This window comes from Heliangelus exortis, chromosome Z, assembly GCF_036169615.1.
Source record: "Heliangelus exortis chromosome Z, bHelExo1.hap1, whole genome shotgun sequence".
NCBI lineage: Eukaryota > Metazoa > Chordata > Aves > Apodiformes > Trochilidae > Heliangelus > Heliangelus exortis.
Window position 1 is genome coordinate 10,243,476 of NC_092454.1, and position 24,358 is coordinate 10,267,833.

Below are 24,358 nucleotides of genomic sequence, written 5' to 3' on the forward strand. Positions count from 1 at the left end.
CCGCGCGCCCGGCACCGCCATTGGCCGGCGGGACAGAGCGGAAGCGGCGGTCGCCAAGGCAACAGGCGGGAAAGCGCGGTGCCGGCCGCCTTCCCGCCACAACGGCGGCGGCCGAGAAGGGCCAAGCTTCCGCACTAGGGGTAGGAAGGTGGAGTGGTGGAGCCGCTCCCGGAGGGTGGGGGGGGGGTGGGGGGGGGGTGGGGGGGCGGGGCCGCATGCCCACGACCCCCCCCTGGCCCCCCTCTCCGACCCCCGCAGGGCGCGAAGGAAAAGGCAACGACCCCCCGCCTCACATCTCACGGCTTTATTTGCCACCATCTGTTGGCAGCCACCCGGAGCCTCACACCACACTCGGGTGGCGAATCTTGCCCATCACCGATTGATTAATCACTCATTTGATACCCACGCGACACCTCCCACCCCATCCCCTTGGCGAGGACCACGGAGGGGTGTGGGGGGGGCAGCACTGTGACTGCGGCTGGGCACGGGGATCACAGAATTATAGAATTGGCTGGGTTGGAAGGGACCTCAGAGATCATCAAGTCCAACCCTTGATCCACTCCCGCTGCAGTTACCAGACCATGGCACTGAGTGCCACATCCAGGCTCTTTTTAAATATCTCCAGGGATGGAGAATCCACCACTTCCCGGGGCAGCCCATTCCAATGCCTGATCACCCTCTCTGGAAAGAAATTCTTTCTAATGTCCAACCTAAACCTCCCCTGGCACAACTTAAGACCTCTTGTGCCCTCTTGTCTTGCTGAGAGTTGCCTGGGAAAAGAGACCAACCCCCCCCTGGCTCCAACCTCCTTTCAGGGAGTTGTAGAGAGTGATGAGGTCTCCTCTGAGCCTCCTCCAGATGAACAGCCCCAGCTCCCTCAGCCTCTCCTCATAGGATCACAACAGTCCAGAGGCAAAGCCATTGGGTGAATGAGTGCTGCCAACTTGCCTGTTTCAGGGTTTATTTGAAGGAAAAAAAAAAATAAATAAAAGCTTTAACTTGTGGCAGAGGCTCGGGCATCGCTGCCACCTCCCCAGCACAGCTGCTGAACGGGAACAAAAGCACAAAGGGAGAAACACACACAGACACCCAGGGAAGGCAACAGCAGGTCCCAGAACTGGATCTTATCCCCTTTCCAGAACTGGGTCTATCCCCTTTTTTTATCCCACGCGGGGCACCGAGGCACAGAGAGGTTAACAACAAAAAAGAAAGCAGCAACCACTCCAAGCTCCTGTCCTGTGGGACAGGTTGCTCCTCATGGGCAAGGGAATGGGACCGTGCCCTGGCACGGGTGAAGTGCTGATGGGAGAACAGTGAGAGAGAGGATGGAGAAATGGGGGTGGGAACAGAGACACACCAAGGCCTGTCCCCCCCACCCTACAGAGCAGTGTCACCCTCTGGACATCATGGGGACAGGGCTGTGGGGACACGTAAGAGGGCTGGCCCTACAGATCAGGGCAGGAGACACTGAGCAGCCACTTTTTGGAAGCACTGGCCACTTTTGCTAAACATTTTCCAGGTGGCACGGATGAGACAGGACTGCAGCCTGTGCCAGGACCACGAGACACATCCTGCCACTGGCCTGAGACAGGGAAGTTTCCCAGTGGATGTCTCCCTTGCCTGAGGAACAGGAGCCTGGCTGTGGAGTGCACACAGTATCCCTGTGGAGTGCAGGATGGAGCTGCTCTGCAGAGCACACTGAGGGTGTCACCCTCAGGACAGGGACACTGAAACCAGAACCCTGCAGCAACTGCTCCAGGAGAGACCCAACAGGCTGCAGAGACAACCTTGGTAAGGGGCTGAGAGGGCAGAGCCTGCTCCCCACCCAGCACCATGGGTTTCCCAAAGAGCCAGTGGGCACCCTCCTCCAGAGACTCCTTGGTGTTTTTGAATCAGCAAACTCAGCCATGCCTGCTCTAGCATCAGCAGCATGCTTCCCAGATCACTGCATCTGCCATCCCCAGGACAATCAGGAGAAAGGCAGCCCAGCAGTCAGCTGGAGAAGGCTAGCAAAGACTGGAAAAAAAAACCCAACAAAAACCTGAATGAAAGAAAGCACGAGCATCTCCAGCCCTGGGAACACTCATCTGCTGGAATCTGACTCCTGGGAGGAGCAGCCTGCCTTGGGAGAGCAGCTGGCACTCCCTGACATCTCTGCAGGGATAAGGAGGCCCTTGCAGCTTTACTATCACAAGTTTTGTTTAGTCTCCAGTGACATAAGTGTGGGTGTGCTCATGCTGCCACAGCTCTGCTGTCACCCGAAGGCCCCTGTGGCCATCAGGCTGCAGCTACAGAGGGGTGGCATGGAGGGATGAGGAGAGGATGCCCAAGGGCCAGCTGAGCTCCCACCATGAACAAAAGGCCTCAGCAGGGTGACAGCAGCCACTGAGAGGGGGCATTAGTCTTCGAGATGAGAGAGAAGCCCAGGGAGCTGAGGTTGCAGCTGTGGGGATGTCAGGAGCAGTTCTGCAGCACTAGTGACCTTAAGGATTTCTGCCAGCACAAATATGGTCAGGCAGCAAACTCCTGATCAGGTTACAAGGTGGTGAGAAGACCTCCTGTGGCTCCAGTCCTGCAGTTTAGCAACACGTTACCAAGGCTAACCTCATGTTAAATGAAAATTCACTGGGCAGATGCTACCTCCACTCCCTTCCTCCCCTCCACAGGGATGCACCCCTCAACCATCAGCATGGCCCCTCCAGCACCTGTGGCACCACGGAGTGACAGCACAAAGGAAATATCCTGTTTTTGAGGGTGGCACTGCTTCAGCCTATCTAATCATGGTCTGATGCCTTCCTGCTTCCACCACATTCCCCTGCTGCATGCTGCTGGCCCTTGCCTCAAACCAGCACCAGTGTGTGTGCAGCCAGGTGCTGAGGCAGCCTGGTGAGTCAATCCAGCTGCAAAATGGTTGTTTTGGGATAAAACTCAGCCCACAGGGCAGGGAGATGCAAGGCTGAGGTGGGGGAGCACGGCCAGCAGGGGAGAAGGAAGGCCAGGCAATGGAAAGCCCAAATTAAGAGCAGTTTAAGCCTCCCTGGACTGACACCCTAACACCTAAGGAAGCATTTTGCAGGACTGAAATACAAAACCAAACCTGGCCTCAAGAGCTGCATTCCAGAAAAACTGGGCACTTGGGCATAGCAGCAAGAACTGACATGATGGGAGAGGTGACAAGATGCTCTCCCTGACACTCTCCAGGGCAGAGAAAAGGAAGGACCTGGAGTTACACCAGCAGTTTTCAGTGTGGAACATAAAGAGGGCCAAGTCATGGTGCAGGAGTTAAAAAACAAATGGAACCACAACGAAAAGTCCAAGCAGGAATCCCAGGCAAGGGAAATTCAAGTGGGAAAAGAGACAAAAGGTTTCAGAGCACCAAGAGACACTGCCACAGTGGTTCAGGGCAGTGAGGAATTTCTTCTCCCACTGAACTGCAGGGAAAATGCAGCTGGGGTGTGGCTGTCCCCACAGCCACTGTCCTCTACCTCTGCCCATACAGGAACATGGGGTCCCCTGACCATGAGCAGTCAAGGGTGGGTTTGGGGTGGCTGACGTGCAGCCTGGAGTCCCAGAGAGAACATCACTGCCAAGAGGGAGACAAGCACCAAATGTGGACAATCACCAAATGTGCAGCCACTGGCTGCAGGGTCTGCAGACCCTTCAAGGTGAGAGAACCCCCCAGCATGTGTGCAGATACTTGTGAGCTAAGCTGCCTCCTAGGAGATCTGTCACCTCCTCAGGGCTTCCATGAGCAGCTCTTCCCAAGCACCAGCACTCTGCAGCTGGAACAGCTACTCCACATCCCTTTCCTCCTGACCAGATCCAAGGTGGGGATGTGCCACTGCTCTGTCACTGCATCCTGCTTCATCTCAACCATTCACAATCAGTAGCCAGCTTCTGCCAGCACATGCTTGTGAAGGGATCAAGAGCCCTGGCTGCTACAGCCCAAGGAGACACCAAGACCCCAAGTGGAGAGTTTTAGGGCTGTGGGCACTGTTGTCCCTGTGCCCACACACCCAACAAGCTAAGCCTGCTTCAGGCTGTACAAGGCAGCCTGCACTGCTCCCTGCTGCCCTTTGCAGGGCTGAGGAAGACCAGGAAAATGGGAATGTAAGGCAAGCATGGCCTCACTACAGATCAACAAAGTGGCTTTACAGAGGAGCAGCTGCCACCGAGGCCCTCGAAACCATCCGTATGTGAAACCACGTGCACTTTGATCCCAGCATGAAAACTGAGCACACAAAGAGCAGTGTTGGCTGCAGGACCTTCCCTCTCCCATCTCCCTGCTCTCCCCTCCTCAGCCCCTTCCTGTGAGTCACTGTCTCTGCACAGGCAAGGTGGCACCTTGCTGGCCACTGAAGCTGACCTTGTGCATAGCAGAGAGAGTTGTCAGGAAGGCAGCAGACACCTAGCTGGTGTTTCTCCAGAGGAGCTCTTCAGGACTCTGGCTTCTCAGGCTCCTGGAGTGGACTCCCCCCACTGCCACGAGATGCCCAGGGAGAGCTCTGACCTCCACTGCTGAGAAACACCATCCCCATGAGCAGGGAAGAGCTGGCTCAGGTCCTTTTGTGCAGCACAGAGGGAGGGAGCTGGGGATAAACCCTGAGTGCTGTCAGCAGGCACTCGTTGCTGGTGGCTTGTGTAACCCTCCTGGGACCAGGGAGACAACTGCAGACTGGGCTGACGAGCAGGTCAGGGTCCCCACATATCTGAGGCTACCTGAGCTGAAGGTGCCTGAACCAGGTGCTGACAGCACAGTCCACACGCATCACCAGGGAGATCCCCAGCAGGAGGCAGATGCTGCTCACCACAAAGCCCAACGACTCAAAGAGGAACCTGTGGGCACAAGAGAGGCAGTCAGGAGAGGATAACCAGCATACCTGCAAGGACAGGCTTCTGCCCTCACTCCCAGCAGACTGTTTTTTCTGACAGCAAGAGCATGGTGCTCCAGATCCTAAAACCTGGATTACATTCATCCCCCAGCAGCTGCTGCCTCCAGCCTGGAAGCCAAGCACACCTCTGGTTAAGAGGACATTCTGGAACAACACCCAGGTGGGATTCTGAATCCCTCAGAGGGCAAGGCCACCCCCAACTCCTACTAGGCCAAAGGTTTGCTGTTTTGCCAGCTCTGGGTTTACCATTCCTGGTCTCTGGGTCTATGCCCTGCATATTCTCAGCTTTCAGAGACTTCTGTGAGTCCATGCTTAGGGACATGGTTTAGTGGTGGACTTGGCAGTGCTGGGTTAATGGCTGGATTTGATGACCTTAAAGGTCGTTTTCAAACAAAACAATTCTATGATTCTCTGATTCTAAGATAAGGAGAGATTTTATGCTTTAGGTTGAGTTCTGCTTCTGAGCTTGAAGAAATTAGGTAGGGACATTCCTACAGCCCCCACCAGGCAATAAGTAATACAGGATCTATCACACCATCTTTTCAATTGTCACTGCCTACAGACTGTTGACAAGATATGAGGGATGCAACCCATAACCCAGCTTCAGAGCAACTCCTGGGACTTACTTTGGGGCAAAGACCTTCCACACCATGAGGTGCCTCCTGAGGATCATAGCTGCACAAACACAGGCCAGAAGCTGTAAGGAAGTTCAGGAAAAACAAGTTACAAGTGACTGTGGAGAGACCTCCTGGGCACTAGGTTGACATCTAGAGGTGATGCTGAACAGCACACACCAGAGGTTGGTTCAGTGCACACAAGAAGTAAGAATCCCAAAGAGGATTCCCATCCATCATGTCATCAAGTCAGGAAACACAAACAGCTTGGGGCGCACAAAGGCTCCCCAAGGGCCAGGGTGGGACAGTAGAGAGAAGGGCTCAAAATGTGGTTTAAAGGGCTAAAGCCTAGAAAACTATTCACTGCTTTCACAGGATTGAATTTCTGATGTCTATCTCCCAACATCACCACAGCACAAGACCAGATGAAAACCAAAGCTGCTGTAACATAGGTAAAAATGGTTGGGACAAGGGGGAGGAGGATGAGAATGCTATAGTTTCTGAAGACATTGCCACTCTGGACAGGTCAAAGCCACTGCTTGGTTCTGAAAACATCTTATGCTCCAGAAGAAAGTGAGTAAAGGGGTCACACCTGCTTTAGGGAGGAGCAGAGCACAGAGGTGAACAAAATTAACCAAGCAGAGTATTCCATCCCATATGCATCATACTCAGTATAAATTTGAGGGATCACAAGGGTCAAGCTTTCTTTGTGCACAGCTGGCATCCTGAGAGGATTCCATCTGTTTTTCTGCCTTTTTGATCCCAATCCATGTCCTCCTGAGCCCTGTACCCAGCACCTGTCTGCTGCTGACTGGGACTTTTCCAGGGCCAGCAGCCTCAGTAGTGGAATGTAATTCTGCTTTTGGGTATATTTGTATATATTTCATCATTCTCCTTTTCTGCACTATTGTTTCATTAGAGCTGTGCAGTTTAGTTTCCAACCTGTAAGTCTCTCTCTCTTATTCTCTCCTTTCCCTACAGGGGAGGGGGTGAGGTTAACAGAGATCATCTGTTATTCATTTAATCACTGGCCCAGTCTTAAACTGTGACTTTTTCCTAAAGCACAGAGCAAAATGTATGGCTCACAGAGGACCTGTGCAGCTGATCCTGCACCTGCAACCAGAAGTATCACCCCTGGGCCTGTCCATGCATGCCCTGAGTGCCCCCTGGTTCTCACAGCACACCTACTTCCTCTTGGACAGCCTCCCCCACAGACACCCCACCTCTGCCTGTACCTGCATTCCAAGGACAAAGAGGTACTTCAGCCCCAGCTGCAGCAGAGCATTGGAGAACATCTCGGGGGACTCCCTCAGCCTCATCTCCATCATGTGCTCCTCTGCCTCCTGCAGCTCCTCCCGGGGTTCCTTCCTGGGCTTCCTCTTCTGCGAGCTGGGCACCTCACACACAAAGGGCCAGAGGAGGAGCAGAGGGCAGCCAACTACCTCAAGGACAAAGGCAAATAAAGTTACTGGAGCACAGGAGGTGAGTAGTCTAGGCTCTGCCATCATGCCCTGGACGTGCAGAATGCATACACCCCAGCTCCAGTTTGCTGTTCAGGCACAACTGCGTGGAGGCTGCAGGACACAGGCAGCTCTGTGGCCCCAGAAGGGGACAGCGAGGATGCTGCTGTTCAGCTGGAAATGGAGCCTTCATCACCTCATGCTCAGCCTGCAGGCCTCCAGAGAAGGCAATGCACTGAGCCACGTCTGCTCAACAGCCCAGGAAGAAACTGATTTACCTGCAAAGAGGATATGGGAGGCAAAGGTGTTGGCGCCCACCAGGACAGCAGGCAGGAGGTTTGTGCTGTGGTCAGAGTGGAAGCCCACAAAGGCTGCGTTCCAGTGGATGGCTGGGAAGATGGGCTGGTGGCCTGTGGAATAGAAGAACTGGGAAGCAGCAAGGAGCCAGGAGATGACTGCGTACCAGGGCACCGAAAAAGGCTCTGTGAGATTTTAATGAAAGACAGAGGGAGAGAGGTTAGCACTGAGGAACAAGGCAGATCAATGGTCAAAAAAGCCTATCGGGTTTTCTCCCATGTTTCCTCTTTACAATCTCTCTTCTGATGGACAGAAACCAGTCAGGCCCTCACATCAGACTTGACAAGAGGACAGGCATTGCTGCTGCTGCCTGCCCTGCTACTGGACTCTGACAGCAGCAGTGGCTTCCAGTGACTGCTTGCACCCTGGGGAGAGAGGAAGGATGTAGAGACCCCTTCCCTGACACACAGGGCCCCTCCTCCTCTAATGTTACATCCCTGCTGCATACCTCCCTCTCCTATTAGGGGTTTTAAGAGGCTCTAAAAAAGCTGGCAAGATCCCCTGGGGACCAGTGCCAAAAGCAGAGATTGGACCCTGCCTCTCCCACTGGAATTAAGACAACGCCACTGCAGACGTAAGGCCCAGGTCACGTATCCTGAGGATGCTCTGCAGAGCCCTGACTCACCAGCATCTCCAGCGAGGCCTCTGGCACACGTGTGGATGTGCAGCAGCACAAAGGCCTCCAGGAAGAGGAGCAGGAAGGCAAGACTCATCCGCTCACTGTGCAGAAGCATCAAGAGGAAGGTGAGCAGGGTGAGTGCTATGACCAGGGCTGCAGAGTACACACTGCCCAACCCGTACGCTGCCACGGTGGCCCGGCAGCTGCCCCGCTCCAGCCGGCTCTTCTGAGACTCCTGCATCCTCTTGTAGATCTGAGGGATGACGTGGAGTAAGTCAACTTCAGAGCTGGGGACCCCCAGGCAGGGAGTGACCAGGGATCCCTGCGGCTCCCGCGTGTCCTTTGCCAACACCGTCACAGGGTCGTACAGCAGGAGCAGCAGCCCCACGGACGCCAGCCCGTACACCGCCCGGGGAAAGGCAACCACTGCCACCTGCACCAGCTCCTGCAGCTTGCCCAGGGTGCCATCAGCACTGGAGGAAACGGCCCAGTAGCAGGCGACACAGAGGACCAGGAGCGGGAAACCCCATCGCACGAAGAGCACCGGTGGCCCCGAGCTGTTGAGGTTGCCGTAGTGCCGCAGCCACCTCCGCACGGCGTACGCCAGCCCCGCCAGCAAGGCCACGCAGAGGAGGTAGAAGAGGTTCTTGGCCCGTGTGTTCCTCAGGCTGGCGAGGGGGGAGAGGAAGACAGAGGGGCGGCACTGAGGGATTTCTTCGCGGCACTGGTGGAAGAAAGCGGAGAGGCGCACGCAGACCAGGAGCGTGGCCACAAGGCACAGAAGGTACCAGATCTCTCTGCGGTAAGAAGAAAAGCCAAGGAGCTGCTGCTTGGGACCTTCTGGCACAGTCAGGCGACCGTCCCAGTGGAGCTTCCCTACTAATAGCACCACCAGTGAGGCCAGCAGGAACGGGGCCACCCGGGCCTCGGCCACCACGAAGCTATCGGAGAACATGGCTCCGCAGCGGAAGAGGAGAATGCTCATGGGGAAGGCCAGCCCCAGCCACGCTCCCGGCCTCTGCCTTGGGCCAACGGTGGCCAAGGGTGGCTGACTGCCAGCCCAACGGGCTTTCTTGGGGTGCCGGCCCCACCAGTGCCAGAAAAAACCCAGCTGAGAAGCAGCAGCTGCCCACGATGACACCAGGAGGAGATCCAGCCCCTCCTGGGTGAATGCATGGGCCAGCCCAAGCAGAACAGCCACCACCAGGCCCCAGAGCAGGGAGCACAGGAGGCAGCTGCAATAGAAGGAGTCCGAAGTTGCAGCCAGCTCTGAGGCCACGTAGCAGAGCAGGCAGGAAGAGGCAATGAGGGCACAGCCCCCCACCATACGCAGGGGATGGAAGCGGGCCCAGGTCTGGGTGCACACAGCCCGTGCCTCCCGCAGGTAGAGCTGGAAGCGACCGATGAGATTTCCCAGCCTGGATTCCAGCTCCGGAGGCACGAGTGTTGTTCCCTGCACCTCTGCCAAGAGCTGAGCATGCTCCTCCACGGCACCAGAGAAGAGCTCCTGAAGGTGCTGGAGCTGGTCTGTTGGCAGGTCCTGAGCCACCAAGGAGTAGGAGTGCAGGAAGCGGTCCACCTGCAGGAGAAGGGACACAGGGTCAGGTGGCAGCACTGGGAATGGGATTTTCACTGATGTCTTCCTCACTCAGCCTCTTCAGAAGGGAAACAGCTTCAGTCTGCCAAGACAGACTCATCCCCAGATGTATCACTCAGGGCTTGTCAACCAAATCCATCAAGACTGGCAGGAAGCACAATCCTTCTGCCCCACCACATCCCTCTCAAGTGACATATCTATCTCAGCAGCCACACTGACACCTCTCAGTTCCTCATCTCTGGTGAGGTTATGCATCATTAAGGCCCTTTACACAGTCTTTTGAAAACAGAAGTTCCCCAGAAGTCTGTGCCATTACCAGCTATTAATTTGCACTCACTTACCATTGACTTTTACATTGTCTGAGGTCAGACATAAAATTGAAGAGCTTAAAGTGGATGAAATCAACCTGCTCCCTATTCTTCTCATTAACCACGTGTGTTGTAGGCTAAGGAGAGCTCATTCTGCTTCCTACTTCAAGAGGACAGGAACAGAGGCACTTATGATCCCTGCTTTGTACAACATGCAGCAAATCTGGGTCTGTAACATGTCAAGAGCCACAAAAGCCTTATGTCCTCCTTAAGAGCTCTGCCTTGCCCCAGCACAAAGCCTGCTCCATTGCCTGGAAGAGCCACTTTCATACAAGTTTTGTCATTTAGCTGATGGAGTTCTGTATTTCACTGTGATGGGTACAAACTGTTTCTTCTGTACTCACTTTAGTCCCAGCTGTTACATGGAGCTTCTTATTATGTCCTTTGTTACTGTTTTCCTTCTGACACCTACCTATAATAGTTTTTCACCTAGAACTGTTTCTCCTCCAAAACTGAAGCAGCACCAAACCACCCATTTGTACTCCTGAATCTCCATTTACAAAATTTGCCCCTTGTCACCTCCAGCCTTGAGGAACCAGCCTCCCTGACAGTCTCCCCAGTTACCAAATCCACCCCTGACCACCTGCAACCAACCCTCATCCTGAAGTGAATCCCAGCTTCCAGGTCAGTATTTTCCAATATTTTTTCAACAGGCATCAGTATTTTTCAACAGGCATCTCTCATTTCTCTTTGGGGAAAACAGTGTTGCCTTTTACTGGAGCAAACACTCTTCCAAACAAGTTGCCCACGAAGATAACAATGCACCACCACCACACCTCCACCAAACAGAACTGGTTGAAGTGCTCAAAAATCCATTCCTTCTCCCCTCTAGTTCCATGGGGAGGCCCCACCATAGGCTGTACCTGTTTGGCATTGATGTGATAGACTGATAGCTGCTGCAAGGCTGCAGACACAGTGTCGTCATCCCTGGAGAACAGCTCAGCCATCACCTCCCCAATGTTGCTGTAGGGAATGGGTACACCCAGCAGCAGGGCCAGAGTGGGCACCAGGTTCACCTGGGGAACAGCCTCAGGCTCCTGGAGAGAGAGGGGAGGAATCAGAAATGCAGAAGGAACACAATAACGTGGTGTTTCCCTCAGTCTAGAGGAAGGTGAGCAAGGCATCTCTGTTCAGAGGGGGTGTGGAGAAGCCAGGAGGGGGAAAGACACAGGGGAAAGCAGAAGCACTAATCAGCTCTCCCTGAGGAGAGGAAGATACCTGGCCCTGGCTGCCTATCAGGTCACCTGGCCCCCTGAGAATCCCCTCATGGCTGGACAGGCCAGAACACAGGTCCCAAAAATTCCAGTTACCTGCATCCTGTGTCAGCACTCCATTCTTCTCCTGGATATGGTGACAGACTCCCCACCACCCCTCTCAATCTGAACACACCCAATGGAACCCTTACTCTCCAAAACCCCAGGATGTAGTTTCCACCCTGGATGCCACCAAAGGCAGTGGCAGCTAAGGATCAGCTTCTTCTCACCTCTGGAGGGCCGGTGCCAAAGAGAGGAGATTTGCTGTACACAAATAGTGCTGCATTCACTTCCTTCTCACTGTCACCACCATGGTCTCCAGTCTCTGTCATGCCGTGGTCCCCAGCCACCAGAAGAAGGGTGTCATTCCCTAAGTGTTCCACCAAGGACCTGTCACCAAGATAAGGAAGGTCAACCAACCCCTACCTGGTCAGGCGCCCATGTAGCTCTGCTGGGAGAGGACACGTGCCCACCAAGCCTGCTTGCACCAGAGAGTGAAGCCTAGAAAAGGATCTGAGCACAACTCCATGCTCTAGCAACTGAGACAGGGAGCAGGGCAATGGATGCTTCAAAACTGAACTGAATGTTCAGAACCCTAAGACAGAGTGCATGGATCTTGCTTAGGACTCCTCTGAATGGTGGCTTGTTACTCAGTGCTTTCAGGGATCCTTCTCAGATCTTTCAAGATCCCTGTAATTCAGGAGAATGGTGCCCAATAGGAACAAAACTTGGGCTGTTTTTATTTGGGCTTTGTATATTGCATCATGTTGAGTCAGTGAGCAACCTCCTACTTTTAAGGGAAAAGGAGGGGACTTGTCTGTGAAGGATGCAGTAGGAATGGCATGATAAGCACCAGACTCTCAGATGCAGCAGGACGAGTTACTCACTCCCTTTCAGCAGCAAAAACTGAAGCAGTTCTAAGATTCAAAAGCTGCAGCATGTTGGTCTGAGGCAGGGATCAGGATTTCTGGATACCATTCTTCCCTCTCACAGAAAGACTCAACTCATGGGCTGACCACAGTAAATGAAGCACTTCCTAGCCAGGGTTCTCAAGTGCTCCTCAAAGAGCCACACCTCCCTTTTAAACACAGGAAGAGTGAGGCTCAGATGTACTCCAGCTGCACAGTTTGGTTGAGAAGGCTCCAAGACCTGAAAACTGCCTTAGCTTTGAAACCAACATGACCATGAACATGTGAACGTGTGTCTAGACAGCTGAGACTGGGGTTTCACCCCACAGCTGGGGTTTCAGATGCTGATGGCTGAAGCCATTCGCTATGTTAAAAGGTACAGCAAGCATTCCCTGTTGCCCCCTGCATCTGTGAATGCCTCCTTCAGCCTGGCTGAAGGGAAAGGCCACCTGGCAACCCCCTTCCCCACTCTCTAATCACCTGAGCATCTCATTCATCTGGGTGAGCTTCTTAGCCATTTCAGGGTGGTCAGGTCCATGTTTGTGCCCACAGTGGTCCACGCCGAGGAAGTGAGCAATCAGCACGTCCCACTCACCACTGTCCACTGCAGAACAAGAGCAGGCTTGTCACACACTGGCCTAGGATTCAGGCACAGGCTCTGTGCTCTGTGCCTGGACCCTCCTGCCAGAGCTTTCTGGTTGTCTCTGGAAACTGCCATTTCTTCCTCTCCTGCCACCACTCCCAGCTCTAAAGCAGATCGACTCTCTCAGGAGGAGAATGGCCCAAGGTCACCTGTGTCACCTTGAACACCCTTAACCTCCCATAAGCAGAGCTAAAAACCCAAGGATGTTCAGCAAAAGAACCCAGAACTCTAGCCCTTCCCTGGAAATATTCCAGGTCAGACTCACCTCTGTGCCCCCTGCATTCCACCCAGGATGTGGGCACAGCACACTGATGCTGACCCTAAGAACTTACCCTGGCCTCTCCCCCCTGCTTCAGGGTCTCACCAGAGGAAAAACAACATATTTGGAGCTCCATGATGAATGGCAGCTCTCCTAAAAGGCACAAGGACTTCCCAGGAAGGGCCACTGCACCCTTGATTTACTTAGACTGACACACAGATAAAGCAAGGAGCATTCCCCTCAGTCCTACAGCTTCAGTGAAGAGTCTGAAATCACCTAAAATTCACACACTTCAACTTTTTCCCAAGACTGGGAACCACTGATACTCTGCTGAGAACTGCTGTCCTCAAGCCTCCTGCCTTCACTGTGTGCCTGCCTGGGCAGCCACGTGTTAAAACTAACACCCCCTGCTCTACCCTAGCAGAGTATTTCTAGGACAGGTGTAGAAGTCTTACCTTGACCCATCAAGCTACACTCTTTGTCTTTATTTTTTTTTCTTTTCACAGAAACAATTTACAGAACCTGAAATCCAGCTTCTCTGTGGAAATACAGCTTTATCACCCAGCCAGCAGTGTCTGCCACCCCATAAGAGGAAAAAAACTCTTCAGTCCTAACTCAGATTCACATCAGGAGCCCCACAGGACGTATGCAGGCCCTGGGGGAAGAGCTGCTTACCAGTTGGATAGAGATGCTGCAGGATCCCATCGTCCACGGTGTGAAGATCCTTCACGTTAAAGGATGGGAAGAAGTAGGAGCGGAAGAACTTCTTTGGGAAGAGCCCTTCCCAAGTGTCATCACCCATGAAGACCACTCTCCTTCCTGAGGCAGTGAGAAAGGCATTAATGAGAGCAGGGAGCCCACCCAACCCATGCTGTTCATCACACAATGCAAAGAGCCTGGGCAAAGCCAGGTCAGGGTCCAAAGCGCTGGTTCCTTGTTGAAAGACAAAAATCAGCTGACCCTAGAACATTAACAATTATTTGTATAAATGCTGAGATTCAAGCAAGCTGAAAACTGCTTGACACAGGTGGCTTGGCTTAGCACCAGCAGCTGGAGTGATAAGGCCTTAATAATTGTAACTGAAGGCTCCTGCTCATTGTAACTGAACTTTAGCTGAACTTCTGAAACTAAACCTTAGTTAAACTTTTACCCTGCCACCTGGAGTAGCACTGAAACTACAGAGGCAGACAATGAGACAATTAGTCAAAATGATCTTATACAATGGTAAGATGGATTAACTAAGGGTGAAAAAACTGACTTGTTGAGAAATGACCATGACAAGAAGTAAATGCAAATGAACAAAGATAGAGGGAGACAGAACTATAAGAAAGGGAAGAGGTAGCTGGGTAAGCAGCCATGTGCACCTTTCATGAACACGTGTATGGATAGTGAGGATGTAAAAGGCACAGCAAAAAAAAGAGTGAGGTCAATCCTTTCAGGGGTACTGAGCTGTCACTGATACAAACCAACACTGTTGCCATAGTTTGAGTACGAGGAACTAAAGAGGAGGGAGGGCTTTCAGACTCAGGGTTTGGCACCCAGAGGGCTCCATTCCCCCCCCTTCCCTGCCCACACTCTCCCAAGGTCAGGCAGACCCCAGCCCCTCCTCTCTCTCTCCTGCTCCTCCCCCCCCAGCTCCCCACCTGCTCAGCAGAATCCGCATCCATCGGTGCTGGGAAGAGCCCTGGAGGCCCCTCCTGAGCCAGCCCTGCCTCAAGGGGCCCTCAGGCACCTAAATCCTGACATCAGCGAGATGGGGGTGTATGTAAATATTTGTATATAATTGTATTTTTGTTCTTTATCCCTTATGTTACTGCCTTTCCCCTGTGCTAGTAAATGTTTCCAATTTTCTTAAATTTCCAATTTTAAGTCTCTGTCTTTATTCCCCTTTTAGCTTCCCTTTCGGAGGGGGTTAGGGGGAGAATAGAAAAGAGAGTAATTCTGTCATAGGATCACAGAATGGCTTGGGTTGGAAGGGACCCTAAAGATCATGAAGATCCAAACCCCTGCATGGGCAGGAACCTCTCCCACTAGATCAGGTGCCACAAAGCCTCATCCAACCCGACCTTTAACACTTCCCTGGAAGGGCATCAACAACTTCTCTAGGCAACCTATTCCAGTATCCTGTCACTCTCATGATGAAGAATGTCTTCCTAATATCTAACCTAAATCTACTCCATTTCAGTTTAAAACCATTACCCCTTGTCCTGTCACTACTCTCTCTGGTGAAAAGCCCCTCCCCAGCTTTCCTGTAGGCCCTTCATGGACTGGAAGGTTCTTTAAGGGCCCCCCAGAGCCTTCTCTTCTCCAGGCTGAACAGCCCCAACTCTCTCAGCCCCATCTTCATAACAGAGGTGCTCCAGCCCCCTGGTCACCTGCTTCTCCATTGTGCACATGCAAAGCAGTCATCTGGAAAACAAACACCTACACTCCTCTTTAGTCCCATTCCCCTTTATTACAACTGTCCTTTGGTTTTTGGTCTGCCCAAACTGCTAAGCTGTGACAACTGCAGAACCCAGGGTCCAAACTTTTTGTTATGGTCGGGGCTGAGGTCGGTCCCATCCACACCCAGACTCCTGAGTTCAGAAACCAAGGGGATCCAGTCTGAACCTCTCAGCTCAGAGGGAGGGGGTTTTTCCAGCCCCTTGTTTAACACTCCTCTCTAACCCGTGTTCAAAATCAAACCAAAAATTTAAAAATACCATCTGGCTGCTCATCAGTTTGAACACAGGGAGTGACAACCCCTGTTTCTAAGCCTGCAAGTCCCTGTCAACCCCAAATCCACACACACAGCCTCACTTGTCACTGACTTCTGACACATCACACCAGCAGAAGGACTTGTGGGTTGGACAGCCCAGGAAGTAGGTGGGTGCCACCTGCAGCACCTCAGCACTGCAGGAGCACAGAGCAGACAAGCCCTTGCCCAAGGCCCACAAACCCACTGCCAAACCCAAGGCAGGAGATGGCTCTGTCAGAGCCTGAGGAGAAGCTTTAAACCCTGGACCCTGGCTCCCAACACAATATAGGTGACTCTTCATATGCCAAAAAAGGGAAGACAAACTGCTGACACTTCCCACTGCCCTCACTCTGCTCACCCTGCCTGACAACACCCAGCACTCCCTGTTTCCCCCTGAGGCTCTCCAGCATGGCATGGAAACTCTTTCCATGGAAGAGCTCTGGCACCAGCTGTTCCAGTGTTTTTTGCCTCAGAATTTTTACAGTGTTTGCCCACCTCCCTGGCACACAGGGGAGCAGACAGGCTGGTCACACTGCCTCCTCCCAGGCACTGGAAGGAAATCTCTCTGGCTAACACAAGACTGATAATAGGATGAGGGTTAACAGTTTTAAACTGTCAGAGAGTAGATTTAGATTACATATTAGAAAGAAATTCTTTCCTTGGAGGGTGAAGAAACATTGGGAGGAGGTTGCCCAGGGAAGATGTGGCTTCTCTCTCCCTGGAAGTGTTCAAGGTCGGGTTGGATGTGGCTTGGAGCATCCTGGTCTAGTGGGAGGTATCACTGACCATGCAGGGGGTTGTAACCAGGTGGTCTTTAAGAGGTGTAACCAGTCTGTCATTCTATGACTCCATGACTGTGTCCTGTTCCTAACAGCCCTTTACATCAGCCCAGCAGCACCAAACTGCACAGGAATGGTGATGAAGTCGCTGCCCAAGAGCCAGAGGCACCTCCCCAGCACACCTGGCACCAGCTCCTCCCTTGTCCTTGCATCTCACCTGAAGGCAAACACCACAGGACTCAGTGCCCTTTGTGTCCTACAGCCATTCCTGCTGGTGACCTTGTGACAGTCACCACCAGTACAGCCACTTTTATCTGCTTTCTCATCACCTTTGGAGGTGATAAGCCATGATCCCAGCCACCTCTTGTTCCCAGTACAACAACAGAGGACACCTGCCTGACACAGCTGTGATCTGAGAACAAGCTGAGGGGATGGGGGTGTTGCAAGCAGCTCCCTCCACAGAACCAGAAGAATAAAGGTCCCGTGCAAGCCACAGCCAGCAGACTGCAACTGCCCAGTCCCAGGAGGACACCACCCTCACCCACCCACCCACCCACCCACCGTTCTGCACCAGCTGTGCCAGCAGGTTGTCCTCCTGGATGGCGTAGGTGGCAAAGTTGCTGCCCACATCGATGAAAGTGGGGAGGGAGCCAGTGGTGAGGCCCTTGATGCGCTGCATGGTGGCGGTGGGAGGGTCTGCACGGAAGCGGTAGAGGCGGGCGTGGAGGGGCTGGGAGGTCTCCAGGTGGCGCAAGAAACTCAGCTTGTTCTCGTAGGGCAGAGGGCTGGCTTTGGCTGGGTTAAAGCGGGCAAACTCGAAACGGAGGGCATCGATGATGACAAGCACGGCCTTGGAAAAGCGCCGGGGTGCCCAGCAGGAGCCTGGAGGGAGGCTCTGCCCCTCCCAAGGCGGCGGCAGCACTGGGTCTGAGCAGGAGCTGCTGCTGGAGAGCTCGATGCGGGTGAGCAGGAAGCCGCTCATGAAGAGCCCGATGCCGGCGAAGAAGAGCAGGCAGACCCAGGCCAGGAAGAGCAGCACCGGCCACCGCTGCATCCTGGAGGGGAGGGGAGGACAGGAGGGCTCAGACCCTGCGCCTCTGCCTGTGCCCCCCTCACCTCGACACAACCCTCACTCCCTGCACTCCCCCCAAACACAGACCCGACCCGCAGTCCCTCACAGCCCTCACCCCCCTCCCCACACCCTCTGCACCCCGAACCCCTGACACCCGAGCCGCCCTTTGCCTCCTCACCCTCATCTCAGCTCTCTGCCGGCCCCCCAAGCCCTCCCCACACCTCCCTCCCCGGTCACCCCAGCCCCCCCCCAACTCCCTGCCCGGACACCCGGGACACCCCAGCCCCCCCAGAGCTCCCTGCCCGGACACCCCAGCCCCCCCACACCTCCCTCCCCGGTCACCCCAGCCCCCCCAGAGCTCCCTGCCCGGACACCCCAGCCCCCCCACACCTCCCTCCCCGGTCACCCCAGCCCCCCCAGAGCTCCCTCCCCGGACACCCCAGCCCCCCCACACCTCCCTCCCCGGACACCCCAGCCCCCACAGAGCTCCCTCCCCGGACACCCCAGCCCCCCCACACCTCCCTCCCCGGACACCCCAGCCCCCCCAGAGCTCCCTGCCCGGTCACCCCAGCCCCCCCAGAGCTCCCTGCCCGGACACCCCAGCCCCCCCACACCTCCCTCCCCGGACACCCCAGCCCCCCCAGAGCTCCCTGCCCGGTCACCCCATCCCCCCCATACCTCCCTCCTCGGTCACCCCGGTCCCACCTGCGGCCGCCCCCGCCGCCCGCTGCAGCCCCGCCCCGCCTCACCGCCGGAAGCGGCGCGGGAAAGGACCCCCCGGCAACAGCGCCCCCTGGCGGCCGGAGGTCCAAGTGCGCGCCCAGCCTCCCGCTCCCCCCCTCCCGCTACGCCCTCAACCCCAGGCGTAGCTTTGATTAATTCACTCATTAATTAACTTATGTGCCGGGGGCCTTTCCCTCCCCTGCGGGACGGGATACTAGGAGAGCGATATAGGGAATCCTCCCGTTGTGCGCTGCGAGAAAGCAGCTACCGGGAGAGTGAGGGGAGCTCACGTTTCCCCCAGGGATTTCCCCCCCAGGAGAGGGATCTTTTCCCCTCCCGGGAAAGGCACATTCCTCTCGGGAGTGGGTACTCCCCAGGGAGGATACACCCCAGGGAAAGGGGTTTCCCCCTGAGAAAGAGGTCCTTCTGGGAAAGGGGTCCCTCCAAGCAGAAGGATTCCCAAGGGAGAGGGGGTTCACCCCCAGGGAGAGGGATGTCCCAGCTCCTTTTGTGGATCACTGCACACCCCTGGCAGCTCTGGGCAGAAGCCCACCTCAGAGAGACAATCCCCCTCAGCAGCAGACGGTAGGTCCTGCTGCAGCAGCAGCACCCCTACCATTTATTACATGATTTAGACCCAAATATAAAACAGGACCGAGGGAAGGAGAGCGTCTGAGGGAGGCAGGTGGCTGGGCAGGACTGCTGGCAGCCCCCAGGGAAGACTGTGGGGTCCTCCCACCCTGGCCCCGCTAGCTGGAGCTGGCCTGCTCTGCCTTCAGCCCCTCCGTGGGGGGAGATTGGGGTTCTTCATGGGCTTGAGACACCTCATCCTGGTTCTTCACAGCTTGTGTCTTGGTCAGCGTGGCGTAGATGCCCAGGGCCTGGAGGGAAGGGGAGAGCCATAGGGGTGGGGAGAAGAGGGCCGGGCCCTGCGGGCAGCCACCCTCACTCACATCCCCTGGGGAGGTGACGGGGTCCATCTGACCACACTGACCTGTGCAACCATGTTGGTGATGTCGCCGGTGTTGGCGGGCAGCAGGAGGGTGTTTGAGTCTTTGGCCAGCTTGGAGAAGGCATTCACATACTGCTCTGCCACTGAGAGAGAGGCAGCAGCGCTGCCGTGCTGGGGAGAGAGGGACTGGGCTCAGCAGCAGGACAGATCCACCAGGAGCAAAGCCCTTGCCCCTGCTCCAGCCTGACCCAGCACAACACACAGCAGAACCCCTGGCTCACCGGTGCCCACGGTGCTGGGGAGTGTCTGAGACAAAGCAGCTGCCACCCTGGCTGTGGTTTCATCATTAAAAGAGGTGGCAGCTCGGGGCTCACTCACCTGCTGTGCCAGAGCAGCTGCCAGGAGCTGAATTGCCTCTGCCTTGGCCCTGGCCTTCACCAGCATGGCACTGGCTTCTCCTGCAACCAACCACAGCAGAACGCACGTCAGAACCTTGGCAAACCACGTTCATCAAGGAGGGAGTCAGGACAACCTCAGCCATGCAAAGCCTCCTCTTCCCCAGCAGCAGTGCCACGACACTCCTGCTGCCCCAGAGCTGCAGTCCAGCTCCAGGACCCCAGCAGGGAAGGATCAGCCTGGCTGAGGAGCTCGGCTCACAGACAGGGGTGCAGCCTCCCCCCCAGGCACATCCCCCCTCAGTGCAGAGGGGTGCCACAGGCCCCCCCACGCTCCTGCCCCAGGCACTACCAGCAGCTTTGTTGATTTGTTGGGCCTTCTCAGCTTCCGAGGCCAGGATCTGGGCCTGCTTTTGCCCCTCAGCCACGTTGATGGCCGATTCCCGTGTCCCCTCTGACTCCAGCACTGTCGCTCGCTTCCGTCGCTCTGCCTCCACCTGCCGACAGGGGTCAGAGATCAGCCTGAAAATCCCCCCTGTGGGGCCAGCAGGGTGAGCACACGGTTTCATGTTCCTACAGCCCTCCTGGGGAAACCTGGCTCGGCAGAAGATGTGTCTGGTTCTGCTTATCAGCACTGTCTGCACCTAAGCACGCAGACACCTCCCCGCCCTTCCAGCCCAGAGATCTGGCACCAGCTCTTCTCAAGGAGAGACCTCCAGCTCTGGGATTTGCTTCTTAAAGAGCCTTAAAGGGAGCTAGCAGAGCTCCTGTGCAAAGGCAGGGGCCACCACTGCCAAAACAAGGACAGGAATTATCTATTCAATAGCTGTATGTTTGCAGACAGGGTGCCAATGCGCTCCCCTCACCCCAGCTGGGCCCAGTGCTGCCAGTTCTAGACAGGGAACAACTGTGCTACAAGGAAAGGGAGACTTCCCCCACGTCCCAGCCTGCTCTCCCTGAGAAGCTGACCTGCATCTGCATGGATTCCTTCACACGTGGGGGCACGTGGATGTCCTTGATCTCGTAGCGCAAGCAGCGGATGCCCCAGCAGTCCGAGGCCTGGTTGATGGCATCCACAATGTTGGCATTGAGGGATTCCCGCTCCTGGGAGGGACAAGAGAAAGGGAAGAGAGCAAAGCAGAGGCACTTGGCATGAGAGGAGGGAAAGAGACACCTCCCTGACAGCCCAAGGTCAGCCAAAAAAGCCCCATCTCCAAAGGGGAGAGGCAGTGCCAAATGCTTCCCGTGGGGTCAGTGCCCCAACCCGAGCCTGAGATCTGCCATAAACCCGGGTACAAACATGGTGCAGGAGTACAAACAGCTCCTGTTCCTGCATGAGGATTACAGCCCCCACCCCAAATCAGAACATCCAGGCTACCCACGGCTGGGCCTGGGCAAAGAGCTGCCAGATCAGCCAGCTCTGGGCTGATGCCACCCATCTCCCTTTCCAGGGAGGGTAAAAAACATCTCTTATTTAAAAAAAACAACAATAATTGAAACAAGACCCATCTTCAAGGGTTCACTGATAGGCCCACTGAAACAAGCCCTCTAAGCAGAGGGTGTTTTGCTGCTGAGTGGATCACCCAAGCTCCCAGGGGCTTGCAGAGATTCTGGCAGCTCCATCATCCACCTGCCCAGCTCACCCGGAAGACTCTGTCGAGGGAGAGTTTGCCAAGTTCAGACCTCATGGTTGTCTGGGCCAGCTGGGTCACTGCATACTCAGGATCTTCCACACCATAGCTGGCCTGGAGAGCAGAAGGAAAAGGTGATGACAGCACAGAGGGGAACCCTGAACGATGGGTCAGGATGGGCAGACAGAGAGGAGAGAAACCTGCCAGGGACATCCCTGGGAGGGGGTACCTTGTAGGGGTCTATAACCCGCAGGTAGAGCACACCATCAATCTGGAGGGTGACATTATCTGCCAGGAGAGAACAACACAGCCTGTTAACTGCAGCAGCAAAGAGCAAGCACAGCAACTCCCCCCAGAGAAGCAGCAGAGCCAGGCAGGGTCATCCCTTCCCATCCTGGTGCCGGCAGCGTGGCACGCGAGAGGGATGGGCTGAGAGGGATCTCCTCATCTGAGAGGTTTTGTAAAAAGGGCCTTGTAGAAAACACTGCATTCTGACATCCTAATACACAAGAAGTCTCAGGTCTGCAGATCAAAAGGTTTCATACCATAGTAATTTCCATAAATAAAGATTCAAGGAGGAAAGAAAACAAAACAAAAAGCTGAATGCTTTTTCAGTCGCTGCTGAACGATGAATTTTTGAATTGCAACAGAGCTGTCCATTAACCTGATCTGCTGGAATATTTTTTACAGAAACACCGATATTTTTTGGCAGTTCAACACAGGAAAACATCTGAGAATGGACTCCTGCCCAGATGCATCCAACCCAGCAAGGAGAGGCAGCTGCAGCCCTGAAAGGGCAGCCAGGACCTCCTGGGCTTGTCCTGTTCCCACTGCCAGCAGCACAACCAAGCTTGGGTCCCCGGGGACAAAGCTGGGCACAGGATCCTGGGACATCTGCACTCCTCCTGTGCTGTCCCTTGGCTCACCTGGGATGCAGGGGAAGGAAGCAGGAAACACAGAAACTGTTCCTCACCTAGAGTGACAGCTGACTGCTCCGGGACGTTGATGACAATTTCTTTGAGACTCTGCACATAACGAATCCGATCCAGCAGAGGGATGAGGAAGTTCAAACCCTGGGGAAAGGGCAGGATTAAGATGGCTGAGCCCTTCAGTCTGAGGTTTTCCTCCCCCAGGCAGCTCAGTCAGAGCAGAGAGAGCTGCAGAAACTAAGGCCAAGTGCCCCGTGCGCCGCAGGTGCTGCAGGCAGAGCAATCGAGCTTTACACACGGTGGAAATTTAAGTTTTCTCTGTGCTCCAGCAAGGAAGAATTAGTTTACAGGCAGTCAAAAATCTGGAAGAATAAGCACACCATCCGCCGAATCCTCCTGCAGAGGACACGCCTCGCTACAGCTCTAGGAATCTGCTGAATCCAGGAGGGGGGAAAAGCGGGCTCCTTACAGGCTCGAGGATGCGGTGGAACTTGCCCATCCTCTCCACCACCCACGCCTCCTGCTGTGGCACAAAGAGCACCCCCACGTTCATGGGCAGCCCCGAGTTCCATCGGCGTGGTGCTGGGGACAGCCAGGCCGAGCGCTTCAGCTGCTGGGAGAGCTGGAGGAAGAGGAAGAGGATCATAGAATCATAGAATCATAGGATCCTAGGGGTTGGAAGGGACCTCGAAAGATCATCTAGTCCAACCCCCCCTGCCAGAGCAGGGCCCCCTAGAGTACATCCCCTAGGAACGTGTCCAGGCGGGTTTTGAATGTCTCCAGTGAAGGAGACTCCACAACCCCCCTGGGCAGCCTGTTCCAGGGCTCTGTCACCCTTACAGTAAAAAAATTTTTTCTGATATTCAACTTGAACCTCCTATGCTCCAATTTACACCCATTACCCCTTGTCCTATCACTGGTCACCACTGAGAAAAGCCTAACTCCATCTCCCCGACACTCACCCCTTACATATTTGAAAACATTGATGAGGTCACCCCTCAGTCTCCTTTTCTCCAAACTAAAGAGACCCAGCTCCCTCAGCCTTTCCTCATAAGGGAGATGCTCCACTCCCTTAATCATCTCAGTAGCTCTGCGCTGGACTCTTTCAAGCACTTCCCTGTCCTTCTTGAACTGAGGGGCCCAGAACTGGACACAATACTCCAGGTGTGGCCTCACCAATGCAGAATAGAGGGGGAGGAGAACCTCTCTTGACCTACTAACCACACCCTTTCTGATGCACCCCAGGATGCCATTGGCCTGGAGAAGAGCTGCCTGCACCTCAGGGCACCGTCCCTGCACTCCCCTCTGAGGCTGCAGCTCTGACACACCAGGCTGTGGGGATGCACCAGCACCAGTGCTGCCCTGAGCAAACCCACACTGTGCAGGGACAGGGGCCGTGCCCCCAGCACGAGTGTCAGAGCTTCCCCTGCAGCTGTCGGGAAGAGCTTTCTCCCTGTCCTTCCTTCCCTCACAACACCACTGCGGGGAGAAACGACGCCTCCCTGGCACCTTCATGGACAGATGGACGGGAAGGTGTGGGTCTGGATCTCTCCCGCCCCACTCAGCCCCCTGTAGCCCAGCCAGACCCCTCTCCAGCCCCCACCTCAATGCCAGGCCACACAGTTCCACACCCTGTGCCCTCTCACCCGAGGCCCCCTTCTGGCCCCCTCCCCAGGACCTGCTCCCACCAGGCGCTCCCTCACGCTCCTCCCCGCAGCCCCTCGTTCCTGCAGTTCTCCTCAGTGCCTCCCTGGCCCGGCTGCCCCCAGCCTCCTCACTAACCCCCCACCCACTACTGCTCCCTCCCTTTCCCTCCCGCTTCCCTCTGTCCCTTCTCCCCTCACCGCTCCCACTCCCCCCAAGCACCCCTCACACCCCTTCCCCCCCCCCACCCCTTTCCCAAGAGCCCCCACACCAGCCCCGCTCCCCTCAGTCCACCCCGGCCTCCCAAGGCTCCCTCACGGCTCAGCCCGGACCCCCCTACCCCACCTGCAGCAGGCCGAACCCGGGCCCGGCCCGGCTCGCCGCCCGCGCCAGCATCGCTCCGCCGCCCGCCCCGCTCCGCACCGCCGCCCCGGATGGACTCCCGGGCTTCCGGGTTCGTCACCCGGGACGGGTCCCTCCGGCCGCTGCGGCCGCTGCCTTTAGTTCCGCCCTCCGCAGGGAACAT

At 55.4% G+C, this 24,358-nt stretch overlaps 2 protein-coding genes across 4 annotated transcripts; both read right to left on the minus strand.

The window, feature by feature from the left end:
* Positions 1–944: 944 nt before the first annotated feature.
* On the minus strand, positions 945–18,304 carry PIGO (phosphatidylinositol glycan anchor biosynthesis class O). Of its 3 annotated transcripts, XM_071730227.1 has the most exons (11): positions 18,264–18,304; positions 17,048–17,541; positions 13,646–13,789; positions 12,549–12,672; positions 11,391–11,550; positions 10,771–10,944; positions 7,949–9,521; positions 7,245–7,448; positions 6,742–6,944; positions 5,519–5,589; positions 945–4,836 (listed from the first exon to the last, which is right to left on the minus strand). In XM_071730227.1, exons 2-11 carry the CDS (start codon positions 17,538–17,540, stop codon positions 4,716–4,718), a joined length of 3,267 nt encoding a protein of 1,088 aa, XP_071586328.1. In that variant the 5' UTR covers position 17,541; positions 18,264–18,304; the 3' UTR covers positions 945–4,715. The 3 variants fall into 3 exon arrangements, with proteins under 3 accessions (XP_071586328.1, XP_071586329.1, XP_071586330.1); XM_071730228.1 differs by lacking the exons at positions 945–4,836; positions 18,264–18,304 and adding an exon at positions 5,139–5,301 and having other exon boundaries at positions 17,048–17,630; XM_071730229.1 differs by lacking the exons at positions 945–4,836; positions 5,519–5,589; positions 18,264–18,304 and having other exon boundaries at positions 6,756–6,948; positions 17,048–17,631.
* A 549-nt stretch (positions 18,305–18,853) lies between these two features.
* Positions 18,854–24,333, minus strand: STOML2 (stomatin like 2). Its single transcript, XM_071730241.1, has 10 exons — positions 24,178–24,333; positions 22,658–22,810; positions 22,233–22,332; positions 21,489–21,547; positions 21,272–21,373; positions 20,598–20,732; positions 19,981–20,125; positions 19,612–19,691; positions 19,276–19,404; positions 18,854–19,162 (listed from the first exon to the last, which is right to left on the minus strand). The coding sequence occupies exons 1-10, from the start codon at positions 24,226–24,228 to the stop codon at positions 19,031–19,033; spliced, it is 1,086 nt and encodes a 361-aa protein (XP_071586342.1). The 5' UTR covers positions 24,229–24,333; the 3' UTR covers positions 18,854–19,030.
* Positions 24,334–24,358: the final 25 nt, after the last annotated feature.